Genomic DNA, 14,735 nt, shown 5'->3' with positions numbered 1-14,735 from the left:
GTGTGTGTGTGTGTGTGTGTGTGTGTGTGTGTGTGTGTGTGTGTGTGGTGTTTGGCCTTTGCCTTCCAAGTGCTGGGATTATAGTTGTGTCTCACCACACCCAGTTTATATTTTCTTGTCTTAAACTTTATGTTGTGTATTTCTATAAATTTCAACATATTTGCTTAACATTATATTTATGAGCTTTTTATTGTAAGGCTGTAGATCATTTATTGTCAGCATTATGTGTAATTGCATCATTCCATCTAAAATTTACCCCGTTCCCCTCTTCCAGGACACTTAAACAGTTTTCAGTTTTCATGACTATAGGACTGCAATGAGCGCTTTAATGCATGCATGTGAGAATTTCTTGAGGCCATAAACACCTAGTGTGGAACACTACAAAGTGCTACACAAAGTAGCTGAACAAATTCTTATTCTTACCAATCCCCAAAAGGCTTTGTTTTTCATTGTTGCTTTTGTTTTGCAACAAGGAATGCTGGGATCACTATGTAGCTCCAGATTACCTGGAACTGGCTATGTAGACCAGACTGGCCTCTAACTCAGAGATCTGCCCATTTTCCTTGGCTTCCTAAGTGTTGCAATTAAAAGTATGCACCACCATACCTGGCCTTAAAAGGATATTTTTGGCCCAAATATCTAGTGGACCTGAGATAAAGTGTAGAATGCTTTGGCAGAATTCTGAGAACAGTGACTAGAGAAGTTTGTTTAATGGAATCCTGTCTAGAGTGTGGGCTATATATCAGTACCTTACCTGGGTATTGTTGGACTCTAAGATCCAAAACCAGGGGCCGTGCTCCCCCAGAAACACTCACAGATGGGATCTGCTGCAATAACATGAGGCTTATTGATGATAAAATGTTAACCAGTGTACTGGGGTTCCCCTATACTCAGACAAGAGGAACCCCGAGCCAAAGCTGGGAACAGTTTTTATACAGAGTTCATGAGGGAAATCACAAAGGCTGACCTTTCCAGTTCTGGTCTCTAGGTAACTCAGATTATGACAATCATTGTTCTGGAATGTGTCTGTGTGCTCTGGGCCTTCCTCACCCGCAAGTGGGTTCCCTCCCCTGTGGTCTGAGGAATGTTAATCAGCCTCTCTCTTTTCCTCTGAATGTTAATCTAGCAAGTGTCCTCTGACTAAGGAATGTGCCCCTCCTGGGATGTGTCCTGGGACAGTGGGGTTCTTTCAAATTTAAGTTCAAACTGAGACCCAAAAGTCCTACAATACCACATCTAGTAGGGTTTCCAGAGACCAGTGGTTTCTACATCCTTTTTACACCTTGCAGGTTTATGGGTCCTTTAGTGTCTGCAGAAGGAAGGCAGGATCCTAATTCATTCCCTTTTCTCATCTCACTCAGAGTAATTCTGTAATTAGCAGCATTTCACATTAGACCTTGGTGTTTTACTAAGGAAATTTACTTAGTTAAAACATGTTTGATAATACTGACCTATGATACTCTTTCCCCCACAGGAGAGTAGGCGAGTCCTAACTCTTTGTGCCCGGTTCCTGAATTGGAAGCTGCCCCGAGAAGTATACTGCAAAGACCCCTTATACATCAAACCAAATGAAGTTAGAAGGGTCTGCAAATTCTTTGTATGTGAGAAATAGTGGCTTTGTTTGTTTTTCTGATAGCTTTTAGTGGAGACACATGGCACACAGGAAACATTTTCCATTCCCTCCTCTTCATAGCAGTAATTGCTCTCCATGAAGTGTTTAAAAGGTATATCTTTTTCCTATAGTTCCCTTGATTAGTCACAAGTACACTTTTAAAAATTCTTTTTGTGTGTTTGCACACACATTGAGTGTGCCACAGTGTGCAAATGGAGGTCAGTGAACAACTTTAAAGAGTCAGTTCTTGCCTTCCACCTTATGAGGCAGGGAGTCGCCTGTCTCCATCTCCCTCTCACTCTAGGAATGCTGGGATTACATATCTGGCTTTTGTGGGTTCCAGGGATCACACTTGAATTCTCAGATTTGTAAGACAAGCACTTTTACCCACTGGGCCATTTCACTAGTAGTTCACTACTGTATATATTTCTTCATATATGCAAAAAGCTGGTGGTACAAGATGTGGTGCACAGACCTGTAAATAGCAGTACTCAGGAGGCTGAGTCAGGAATCTCAGGGAAGTTTGAGGGCAAGTTGAGACCTTGTCCCAAAACAGTAATAAAGAAAATAGCTGATAAACTAGCAAGCACCATTAATTGCATTAGAAACTACAAGGTCAGGCTGACAATGTCTAGTCAAAAACTTTTATTTGGGCTAGGCTTGGTAGTACATATCTTTAATTCCAGCACTCAGGAGGTGCATTTTTGTAACTTATTGGCCAAGCTGGTCTACACAGCAAGTTCTAGGCCAGCTAGAGCTATATAGTGAGACTTTGCCTCAAAAACAAAACAAAAAATCCATGTGAGCTGAATCGAAATAATTACATGTTGTCTTTATGTTTATAGCCCTATGCCTGATATAGTGGATTGTTGTATTTTCTCTCAGAGCATGATAAGCCCTATGCAAGGAAGGACTGTATGACCTTACACAGGAAGACAGCAACATGTCACTAACCAACCCTGAGACCTAGATAAGCATCTTCTCAAAAATCCAGCAGAGCCTATATGGCTCATATCAGGGTCAGGCTTGATTCAGGGTAGCTTTAGAAGGTCTATGCATAGTTTTCTAGAAACTGATTATAGTAGAACCATCTGGATCTCACACTGAAGTCTCTGGGACTATTTCTAGAAATCTTCCACATATTTAAAACCCAAAATAGTCTCATCAAGCTTGTCGGGCTAGGAAGCACATCACAGTGCCTCTCCTGTCTTTTTCCTGGATAGCAAGGTCTCTGACCTCCAGTCAGTATCTATGATTGATGCATTAAGGACAATATTTCCAACAAGAAATTTGGTGTTCTAGTGGGTAAAAGTACAAATTGTCCATGTGAAATTGTAACCTCTATGAGAAACAATCCTTGTCTCCCTGTTCTTGTCCTTCTAAGAGGCCCTTGGAAGGTATACACATTCACCCAGAGAGCAAAACACAGCCTACGTGTAGCAGTCTACAGCAATCCAGTTTAAAGCTTCCAGTTTAGAGCCGGAAAACTATTAAGGGGACTGAAAACTTGTAAGGAACTAAAATGGAAAGTCCAAGTGGAAAATAGTCTGTGCCAAGAGAGGAAGCCTCAGAGCAGGGCTGACAGGGAAGTTAAAGCTAAAGGTGGCATTTAGAGTTGAGAAGACAGAGAGGGGCAGAGGAGCCAGGGTGACACAGGTGTCATGGACAGGGGTGCACGTGAGTATCCTGAGGACTTAGCGTGCAGGGCTTGCTGTCATGATGAAGAGTCGCTGTGACAGTCACCGCAGTGGCTCGCACTGCTGTACTCACCTGCTGCTTTGTTCTCTGTATACTCTTTCCACCAATGTAGGGAGAAAAAAGCAAGGGGAAGATAGACATCCTAGACCAGACACTAATGTATTCCAAGGATCCAAAACTTCCCATCAGAAGAACAGCTGTCTTGTTTGTAGGTAAAAGAAACCTCTTTCGTTTCTACAGTTGCCTTTGTCCTGTGCCTTCCCACGGGGTGTTGAGCATCCCCACCCTTTACATACATAGACCGTATTGCATCATAGTCATCCCCTAACCCTCTACTATCCTCACCCACTCCCATCGACCCCCTTCTTTCCAAATGGTCTCTTGCCTACTTTCATGCTTTTTATTTTGGTGACTCAATGAAATTTAAGAAGGGTTACTTTAGGTGCATGGATAAGGATTATTTACAGGAGCCTGGGTAACTTACAAATGACTACACCATTGAGAAAATGTTTCTCTTCACTTTACCCCTTTCAGCAACCATTAACAGTATGTATAGGACATCACAGACCCCTTTCCCCAGAAACCTTTATAACTGCCCAGAAATCCTCAAGGGTGTGCCGGCCCTTGTAAGTCCTTAGTGACAGAATATTTGTGGGTCCAGTCTTGTGCAGGAACCATATAATTGACCAATAACTATAAAGCTCTTGGGAATATTATTTTACTATTTAAATATCAAATATTTTTTTACTATTTAAAATGATTTAGTGTGCATGAATGCACTCATGTGTGCGTGTGTGTGTGTGCGCGCGCGCGCGTGCGCGTGTGTGCACACACATGTAGGTGGTAGGTGACATGGCATTTAGGTACATGGTGGATATGTGGAGGTCAGAGAACTTGTGAGAGTCAGCTCTTCTTCCACCATGTGGGTTCTGAGAACTGAACTCAGGTTGCTGGGCTCATGAGCAAGCACATTAACCCTTTAAGCCACCTTACTATTCTTTCTTTCCTTATTTCCTTCCTTCCGTTCATTCTTTTTCATTTCTTTTCTTTCTTTTTTGAAACAAGTTTTCACTGTGTAGCTCTGGCTGGTCTGAAACTGCTATGTAGACCAGGCTTGCCTTAAACTCAGACAGATCTACCTGCCTTTGCCCTATGAATGTTCAGATTAAGATGTGTGCTACCAGTCAAGGCTCTACTTAGCTTTTGAGACAGTTTCACTGTGTACCTTAGGCTGACTTGGATCTCATAGCAGTTCTCATGCCTGAGCTTCCCAAGTGTGAGGTTGCAGGTATGAGCTAGAATTTATTACTTTGCTTATGCCTTATTTTCAAAAGGCTAATTCTGTCATTTGCCTACATTATTAAATGATAAAAATGGAAAAACTTCTAATCCCTAAAAGTCTGATACTTGCTATTTTATGTTCAGGGCTCTTAGCACATTATGTGGATACCAATGAACTCAAGAGGAAGGGCACTGACTGGATAGAGAACGGTAAGTAATGACATTGTGTGGATGTGGAATACACTATTTTGGAAGGATCTGATCCTGTGCCTACAGAAGGCTCTGTAGCACAACTGAGTCTGGCATTTAAGCTCTGAGCTTATGCAGCAATGAAAACACAAGTGACTGTAATTCAACTAACTTACAGTCTTAAGTCTAAGATGCCTTTGGAAAGGCTGTCATCCTGTTTGTATGGAAACAGCTTTAACAACTGTCTTAGGGAGAGCTCTAAACGTTATCAGGAAGTAAAACAATCTCTCTCTGAAATTCTATATTAATAAATTGTGATGATATTCACACACATCTCAGAGGCTGCAGTACTGTCTAAGCAGCTATGATGTAGAAAGTAGAACTTGGCATGAAGATGCTTTATAGTCATCTAAGGCAACTATCAGAGAACTGTTTTCAGCACAGTCGGGGGGGGGGTGTCAGACTCTGTGTAAGTGCACAGCTCTGCAGACTGACTGCTCAGGGATTATCGCTCCCATTTAAGAGAACTTGTATGAATTTGGATACAGTTCAGTGGTCGAGTGCTTGTTTATATCTTAGTTGTAGAATGTTTAGTTATAGAATGCATTGGGCTCTAGGTTCAATCTCTAGCACAAGAGGGAAAGGTAGTAATAGTTAGAAAAGGTAAAGGAATGCAAACATACACCCTCACGATCTAAAATCACTACTTTCATAGCCAAATTAAAAATCTAAACGATTTTGTTGTTGTTGTTTGAGACAGGGTTTTTCTGCATAGTCCTCACTGTTTTAGGAATTCACTCTGTAGACCAGACTGGCCTCAAATCCACAGAGATCCACCACCTGTCTCTGACTCCTGAATGCTGGGATTAAAGGTGTGTAACCCCATCCTCACTGCTCTTTTATTATTAGTTAAGATTTTTTACTTACTTAGTGTGTGTATGGAGGAAGGAGAACAAATTCCAAGAATGAGTGATTCTTTTCCTCAACCATGTGGGTTCTAGGGATTGAAATCAGCTTGTCAGGCTTGGTTGAGGAGGGTCTTGCATGACCCAATTTACTATGTTTAAAAGCACAGTAATTACTGAAACAGGTAGAGAATAAAGCTAATATAAGGAAGACAATAATAATTGTCTTTATTTATTTTATGCATACAAATGTTGCTTGCATATGTGTACTATATACATGCCTGGTGCCTACAGAGGTTAGAAGTGGACATCAGGATCTGCTGGAACTGGAGTTACAGATGGTTATAGCCAACATATGGGTGCTGGGAAATCCAAGTCCTCTGCAAAAGCAGCAAATGCTCTTAACCACTGAGCCGTCTCTCCACCACAGTTATGCCACTTCTCATTAAGGTCTACCATTTCTTCATAGATACTGAAACATCCTAACACAACAAAAATCAGCCAAGCTTGTGGTATACACCTCTAATCCAATATTTGGGAGATCAAGGGAGGAAGATTATGAGTTAGAAGCTAGTTGGGGCTACATAATGAAATTTTGTTTCAAAAAAGTGAGAAATAAAGAAGGGGTGGGAGGTGGGGAAGAAAGCCTTATAAATTATTCTATGGGAGAGGGTATTATATGATTGATTTTTATTTTTTACCTAAAACACTGTGTGGGGGGAGTTCTTTTTATACATAGAAGTAACTCAGATAATAATGGGATATTATTCCATAAGATAAACATTTATCCCTGAAGTCAGGAGGGTAGAGGTAGGACATATGTCTGTCTGTCTGTCTGTCTGTCTCTCTCTCTCTCTCTCTCTCTCTCTCTCTCTCTCTCTCTCTTTTTTTAAAAAAGATTTGTTTTATGTATATGAGTACACTGTAGCTGTCAGACACACCAGGAGAGGGAATGGGAACCCATGTGGTTGCTGGGATTTGAACTCAGGACCTCTGAAAGAATAATCAGTGCTCTTAACCTCTGAGCCATTTCTCCAGCCCCCCGTCTCTTAAAAAAGCATTTTTTTGGTTGTTGTTATTGTTGTTTGTTGTTTTGGATCATATTGTTCCATTTGGACAAGAGTATTGAACAAAACAGAGCATGGAAAAGTGGTCAGGAAGACATACTTTTTGTTTGTCCAGATAAGATTTCTTTGTGGATCCCTGGCCGTTGTGGAAATGGACCTGTAGAGCAGGGCTGTCCTTGAATCCTGGGATTAAAGGCCTGTGTGCACCACTCTGCTGAAAAACATTCTTTCAAAACAACAACTGTTATCTCTACGTTCTTCTGGTGCCTACATGTACTATCTAAGTTTTCTATATAACAAACATGTATTTCTTTTGCTATAAGAAAATACAAGGCCGGGCAGTGGTGGCGCACACCTTTAATCCTAGCACTTGGGAGGCAGAGGCAGGCGGATTTCTGAGTTCGAGAGTTCGAGGCTAGCCTGGTCTACAGAGTGAGTTCCAAGACAGCCAGGACTACACAGAGAACCCTGTCTGGAAAAAAAAATACAAAAGCTAAAACTTTAAACTAGACATGATAATTTGTGTTTGGTATCTCAGCCACATGGTAGGCTAAAGAACAGAAATGGTTATTCAAGTTCAGCCTGGACAATGTAGGGAGAACCTGTCTCAAAATCAAAACAAAGCAAGCATTAAAAATTTCAATATACTAGGCCAGTCAGTGGTAGTGCACGCCTTTAACCCCAGCACTTGGGAGGCAGAGGCAGGTGGATTTCTGTGTTCGAGGCCAGCCTGGTCTACAGAGTGAGTTCCAGGGCAGCCAGGGCTACACAGAGAAACCCTGTCTCGAACCCCCCCTTCCCCCCCCCAAATACTGTCAGGCACTCCAGCATATTTCTTTAATCCCAGCAGCACTTGGGAGGCAGAGGTAGGTAGATCTTTGTGAGTTCAAGGACAGCTTCATCTACATAATAAATTCCAGGACAACCAAAGCTACCTAGTGAGACTGTGTCTCAAAAAAAAAATACTACAAGGGAATAATGATTTAAGAGTGAACATTTTGAGAGTAAGACAAGAAGATAAGAGGTTAACATTAAGTCAAATAGTGGTGGTGCACACTTTTAATCCCAGTACTTGGGAGGCAGGGGCTGGTGAATCTCTGAGTTCAAAGCCAGCCTGAGGCTAGCCAGGACAGCCAGGATATATAGAGAAACACTGCCTTGAAAAAAACAAAAGCAAAAAATTAAAAGGAAAAAAAAAGAAGTTAACATTAGATGTAAGAAAAGGAAAATACAACAAGGGACGATTTAAGACTTAAAATGTTTAGAATAAGGAAAAAAGTTAAGAGTTAGCACTAGACATAGGTTGTCAGGCCCAGGTAATTTGATTTAAGTAGACTACTTAAAATATGGTTATTGCAAAGGAATGAAATACATAACAAGTCAGAAAACAGTGGTTTTATAGGTCAAAACTGGAATCAGTTCAACAATGTGCAGACTTTGTAAACAGTCTTGAAACATTGCTCTTTTATCCCAGCCACTCTGCTTTGCTGGCTGCTTGGTATCTAGAGTACACTCACTTCTAGACTTCCAGTCTTGGTTTTTTGCCATGTAGATCTGAGAGAACTCTTACAAGATCCTGAGCCCTCTTTGCGCATCATCGCCTCCCAGGCTCTGTTCCGAATCCAGAGGGTGGGGAGTACAGCAGAAGCAGAGTTAAGCATGTCCTGGTTGAGGAAGCTCGTGGGCTGTCTTCACACTTAGACTGCAAAGCACATGACAACAGGTAAGAGCAAGCCCTTTCAGAAACCTCAGAAGTGACACACACATCCCATTTTCCTTTCTTTTATAAAGTTACCATATTTTATTTCTGTGTGTATCTATGAGTGTATACACTCATGTGGAGGTCTAAGAACAACTTGTGGTGAGAGTTCTTTCTTGCTACAGTATGCATCCCAAGGGTCAAACAAAGGTTGTCAGGCTTGGTAGCAAACATGTTTACCTGTAGGGTTAGATTTTTCAAAACCTACTTTATTTAAGGCTTTTAAATGCTTCAACCTCCCTTCTAGCCCACCAACCAGAGGTAGGGAAAAAAGAAAGTTAATGGAAAAGGGGGTTGTGGACCTGTTTAGTACTAGTTCTTTCAGGGAGATTCCACTCTTCCTTGTCATGACACCAGCAGTCCAGTCTAATAGCAAACACCAAACATGAATCAGTAGCAGCAGCTCAGCTCCATCTAACAGAAACAGCAAGGCTCCACATAATTGGCAAAAGTCATCGAAGTGGCCAGAATCAGCAGGAATACCACAAGAAGTTCTTTGACGAGCTTTTCTCAACAAAGTGAAGATCAGCAAAGAAGGGCAGTGTTGCACAGTGTAACAAAGCAAGATCGTCCTCCCACTGTTTGGGCCTTCTAATTATATTCTTTCCAAATATCACACGCCCTCCCTCGCAAGGGTCTGTTTTCGGCAAAACACATGCCCTCTCACAAGACAGCTTCCAGAAAAGCATCATGTGACACAACTGAGTTGTTAAAGAAACCAGAAATTTTCACTTCATTTACCCACTGAGTAAGCCTGAATTCACCCATTTTGCCTGAATCCTGCTTTTTATTCCAGGCTTAAACAACCCCAGCCTGAAGCTACTTCCATGCAGGTAGCTACCTTCAACACAATCCCCACTTTAAAAACATTTTATTAGTTAAATTGTATTATATTTTCATACTTAGTATTTTATAAGTTCTCATAAGGCCCTTTCCTTCCAATTCCTGTTAAAACCTGTGAGCAATAACAAAATTCTGACAGGAGTATAAAACAGAAAGCATCTACCCCAGCACATGCAAAGTCCCCACTTCTTTAGCTCCCGTGTTCCTAATTTCTCCAATGACTGCTGAAAAATTCTATATAGTTCTAAGATGGAAACTGTTGACTACCTGCTGTCTACCTTAAAGAAAAATAAATAAATATTCTCATAATATGAATTTCTAAGAAACACATTATTTTATGTTGATAACTGCATGTAGAAGGGTGTGAAATCCCTATGGGGAAAACTAGAAATGAGGTATTAAATCTAAATTCTAGGCTCTTGTTTAGTGGAAAAACCTAAGCAGAAAGCCAGAGCTCAACTCTCCAGGACAAAAGAAACCTCTCAGGATCATATGGAGAGAAAAAGGAAGCGTGACAACTAGCAGATGAAGAGCTATATCCCATGGTGGATTGCACTGTGTTGTTCACTGAGAAATTTGAATCTTTAGTCAGCCTCTTCCCCAGCATTCACTGCTATCTCTATATCAAAGGCAGATGCTGAGATACCTTCAGGTACAAATTGTTCTAAGGAACAATGTGGTTCATATTGAGTGGGATGTGGCAATATGCTAGGTGTAGCTTCAGGAGGTTCACTGTCCAAAAGAGGTCTTCTTATCTCAACCTGCAGTATTTTAGCTAAAATGAAGATCCCAGTTGCCTGATGGATTTAGGTTATGTTCAACCCATAGCCTGCAGGCCACAGGCATTCTAGATAATAATTTTACTTTGGACATCCACCCCAGCTTAAATCTTCATTCCAAGTCAGACTCAAGAATATCTAAATCACTACATGCAAAACTGCAATGCTAACTAAACAAACATTTGAATTACATTCACCCTTCATCATATTCTCCTTTGACTCATTTCAGGAAACCAACTCTGTTATCCACTTTTGAATTAGTCTTTTTTCTAGATTACCCAATAAAAATGAGTAACAGCCTACTGAGAGTTTATGATGAGCCTAACTCTAAGTACATATATAATTAACCCTTTTTATTCTTGCAGTCACCTCATTTTATTACCTTCATTTTGCAGATGGAGAAGCTAAGGAAACAAACTTGAAAGTGATTTGCTCTGGGTCACACAACTAGTAAATGACAAAGCCAGTACTCAAGTACTCAAGTATTCTGGCTCCTGCACCCACATCCTTGGCTAGTTTGTTGTATTCTTCTCCAATCTGCTTGTTTTTGCAAATGGGAATAAACACAGATCTGCTCTACAGTTAATCTCCATTGCTAAATGTGTGCTCCAAACAAACTCATGTGCCTCAGCTTGGTTGGGGGTCCTGAAGAAGTGTCATTTGGGAGTGGTGAGAGAAATGACTGGAAATCAATTGTGGGTAGAAGCTGACTGTGTTCTGCTCGAGATGGCTCTCCAGACAGCTCTGTAGACAGCTCTCTGTTAGAGACAGCTCTCTTGTACTAGAAAAAAAAATTTGAAAGCTCTCTGGATAGCTCATGGGTTTTCCAACCAAAGTCAGAAAAGCTGCTAGAAAAAATAATTCTAAAATCACTGTGTTTGTTCTCCAAGTGGTTCTGGAAACCAAAGCCCAGTCTTTTATTTACATATCAACTCAGTCATTTACTCCAGATTCCTTTTTGATAATCCCATGAATCAGCATACTATGACTTTATTCCCTTGGTTCCTAGAAAAGTACAACTACATTTTTTTTTTGAAACATTGCAAATGAATTCAGAGATCTGCCTGCCTTTGTAAGCATAGACAATAAGCTAGCTGCGTGGGATCCTGGCCTGAGATTACCATTCCTACCATGCCTGGACCTGAATTTGCCTGTCCCAAGCTGATCTTAAACTCAGGAATCTGCCAGCTTTGTATCTTTCTGACAAGCTGGCTTATTAGTGCAGCTGCCTTTGTTCTTTTAGGTCTATCAAGCCCCTCATAAAATTCATATTATATTTTGCATAGTTGAGTATATATATATATATATATATATATATATATATATATACTCATGTTTTCAGAATTCTTTCCTACTGCCTTAAGGGTTGTCCTGAAGGTCACAGCATTTACTATTTTTGCTGAGGAACACAGACACACCCTCAACTTTTGGACTCATTCTGTTTCTAATTATCATGGAGGCATTAACATTAGCAGGGAGAATATTTCCTGAAGGAGACCATGAAGCAAAATATATACATTATTATACAAATAAGCCTCATGCCCCACAACTGTCAACACTCATGGAGGCCCAGGTCCTACTAGTTCTGCTCCAGAGGTGGGAAACCGTGTCACACCCTTCCTTCCAAGGCCATGCAGGACTTGGCACTCATGCAACCAAATATGCTTTCAGCGGTACTGAACCTCCATTATTTTATCAAATTCATGGTCTGGCCACTTCATTCCCAAAGTTAGTATACTGTACATTTTTGGTCTCTCCTATACTGTAAAGATAATGAAGTTATAAAAAAAAAAAACAACAACTGGTGTTTATTCGCAAACCTTTTTTTCGGACCTATAGGGACAGAATGATATTCATCTTTAAATTTCCATACTTAAAAAGTAAGAAAACAAGCAAGGCCTGGTGTCTTATGCCTGTATTTCAGCAGTTGTGAGGTAGAGGTGAGATAACTGTCACTAGTGCAAGATCACCCTGACCTGTTTAGCAAATTCTAGGCAAGGCAGAGCTATACAGCAAGACTCTCACAGAAATAGGAATGAAGTCTCTTTTTGAAATTCAAAAAATGTAAAGAGATTATGATTACAGAGGCTAAACTGGGGATATAATTTAGATTTCAAGTGGCCAGAAAAAGCTGAATGACCCTTTTTCTTTCTCATATTTTGTGTGGTTATGAATGGCTGCCAGCTGCTATGTCAGTGGTGGGAACTGAACCCACATCATCTTGAAGAGCAGCAAGTGCTTGTTTATTATCTGCTAAGCCATCTCTTCAGGTCCCATCCTCATTCCATTTCCAATGTCACTGGAACCTCTCACTACTCCTAACTCAGTCACTCCAAAATATCTAGTACATTTGCTCCTGTCTGCTTTCTCTCCACCTACCAGGCCTCTTTGGTCTGCTTCATGGGTGAGTAAGTCTGGCTTATCTTTGAGCAAAGGCTATAAGAAAAAGATTGTTCAGAAGCACTTGGATTTCTACTATAGTATGCTCTGTAAATAAAGAGAAAACTAAATATATTTCTACAAAAGATTCTCCAACTGTCAAGCAATGTCAGAATAATCAAACTCCTCAGGGAGAATTTTCAGCTAGCATAATTTGAGTCCCACCAATCCTAAGCACAGCTCAATTAAAACTCAAGGGTTGGCATGGAACTGAGTGATTGGGGTGAAGATATTTTACACAACTGAAGTTTTTTGGTTTTCTTTTTATTTTTTGAGACAGGGTTTCTTTTCTTTTTTTTTTCTTTTTTTTGGGGGGGGGGTTTCGAGACAGGGTTTCTCTATGTAGTTCTGGCTGTCCTGGAACTCATTCTGTAGACCAGGCTGGCCTCGAACTCAGAAATCCGCCTGCCTCTGCCTCCCAAGTGCTGGGATTAAAGGCATGCACCACCACCTCCCGGCAGAGACAGGGTTTCTTTGTGTAGCCTATCCTGGTTAAAATCTTTTAACTTCTTGGCCTAGATGACAACCTATGTTACTGGAGTGCTCTGTAGCTATATTCTCTGAACTAAATAATTCTCTCCTGGAAAGAGAGAAGCTCAGAAGAATCAAGGAACAAACAAAACTTAGAAGGCTCATAAACTTACAGGACTCACACAATCCCCTCCCCAGTGATGCATGCATGCATGTGTGTGTGTATGTGTGTGTTGTGTGTGCAGGGAGCTCCAAGGATACAGCTCTTGTAGGTTGTTACCCCAGACACAATGGGCTCTTTGATGAGGCAGATGCCTGAGTCACCCCTGCACCTCCCTTTATGTAACCCCAGTAAACCAATTCACTGTTTCACTAAAGCTACATTAGGCTGGAGCGATCTCTTTGGTCTGTTGTCATTTGATTGTCACTAACATGTTAAAATCTCTGAGTATAGGAAATCCTTCATAACTTGCCTTGACATCCCTGTTTTCTTCTGTAGTAACTCCTTCATCGAAACAAGGAGTACTCTGTAATTTTTCAAACACACTGCTCTAAGTCCTTAGTGTGGAGGAAAAATAATCCAAACTAGGGAATACAGTGTAGAGAAAAGGTTCTATTTTACCATCCAACTCTTTGAGAGGGAAGAGCTGATCAGTAAGTCTGACAATTTCAGATAAGGTACAATGGAGATGATGAAATAGATGTTAGCTGTCAGCTTTTAGTTGTACTGCTCAGAAATGGCCGGGGAGGGTGACAGACTTAAATGATGAAGAGCCAGGTACGCAAAGACGTGCACAATAGCATTTCCAGTTTGATGAACACATGGAGGTAAGCCTCCTCCGACTGAGAACTAGCTTGATATTCTCAAGGTTAGGGATTACCTGGTGCATCTGAATGCTATATTTTTCTGTATTTTAAAGACAAAAATGAACCTCCTGAAGGATTCTGAGTGGAAACTGCCAGGTTCTCGTTTACATTTTAAAAACACCTTTCAGGTGAGGGCGACGACCATCTCTATTCCTGAAATGACTACTTACTGGGACAGTTCCCAGAATCCTGGGAGTGAGATTGAGAGGCGTCGTCTCAAACCTTAGCCCCATAATCTCTTTCTGGCGAGGTTTGGGAGCCCCCGACGTGGCGCTTCTACGTGAAGGAGCCACTTTCAGCAATTCCTGACTCCATCTCCATCAAGGGTCTCAGTGAGAGCGGGCTGGAGGCGCACCAGGAAGCAGACAAACCTAGGGTTGGTTCACAGGATAGTGTCATGGAGAATGCTTCCCACTAGAGTGAAAGACTCGCAGTCCCAAGTTACCCACACCAGGGAACTCGCAGCGGCGAGCGCGGGGCGCGAGCTACAGTCCCGGCAGCCTCAGCACCGGCTCGGATCCTTCCGCCCCGCTCCCTCTCGTCTGTCCCCGCGGCCCGGTGCCCAGCAGCTCCCCACCCAGAGCCCGAGCTAGATCTCCTTTAGAGTCCGAGGTCCATCTTCTTATCCTGTGCCCGGAGACGGGCCGCTGCAGGCTCCACAGGAGAAAGGGACTTTTTGAGAAGAAAAGCGGAGGCAGACGATGAAGGGAAGGCGAGCTCAAGTAGGTGATTTTCGCGCGCTTTGTCGCGGGGGGTTGTGGGTAGCTCGCCGGGAGGGAAAAGAAAACCCCGAAGCCGGTCGCGCCGCCCGTCGGGCCGGAGGGG

At 41.8% G+C, this 14,735-nt stretch overlaps 1 protein-coding gene across 1 annotated transcript in view; it reads left to right on the top strand.

Annotated features, from left to right (window-relative positions):
• The window catches only part of Mroh8 (maestro heat like repeat family member 8), a 24,666-nt gene extending 13,952 nt beyond the window's left edge, over window positions 1-10,714 (top strand). The window contains exons 11-15 of the mRNA XM_028782026.1: window positions 1,475-1,597; window positions 3,423-3,522; window positions 4,736-4,801; window positions 8,305-8,475; window positions 10,529-10,714. Of these exons, the coding sequence (XP_028637859.1) occupies window positions 1,475-1,597; window positions 3,423-3,522; window positions 4,736-4,801; window positions 8,305-8,453 (438 nt within the window). The 3' untranslated portion in view covers window positions 8,454-8,475; window positions 10,529-10,714. The remainder of the gene's footprint in view (window positions 1-1,474; window positions 1,598-3,422; window positions 3,523-4,735; window positions 4,802-8,304; window positions 8,476-10,528) is intronic.
• Window positions 10,715-14,735: the final 4,021 nt, after the last annotated feature.

Source organism: Grammomys surdaster, unplaced genomic scaffold (assembly GCF_004785775.1).
Source record: "Grammomys surdaster isolate TR1022 unplaced genomic scaffold, NIH_TR_1.0 677, whole genome shotgun sequence".
Taxonomy (NCBI): domain Eukaryota; kingdom Metazoa; phylum Chordata; class Mammalia; order Rodentia; family Muridae; genus Grammomys; species Grammomys surdaster.
The sequence above is the reverse complement of the archived record's forward strand: the minus strand, read 5'-3'. Positions and strand labels throughout refer to the sequence as shown.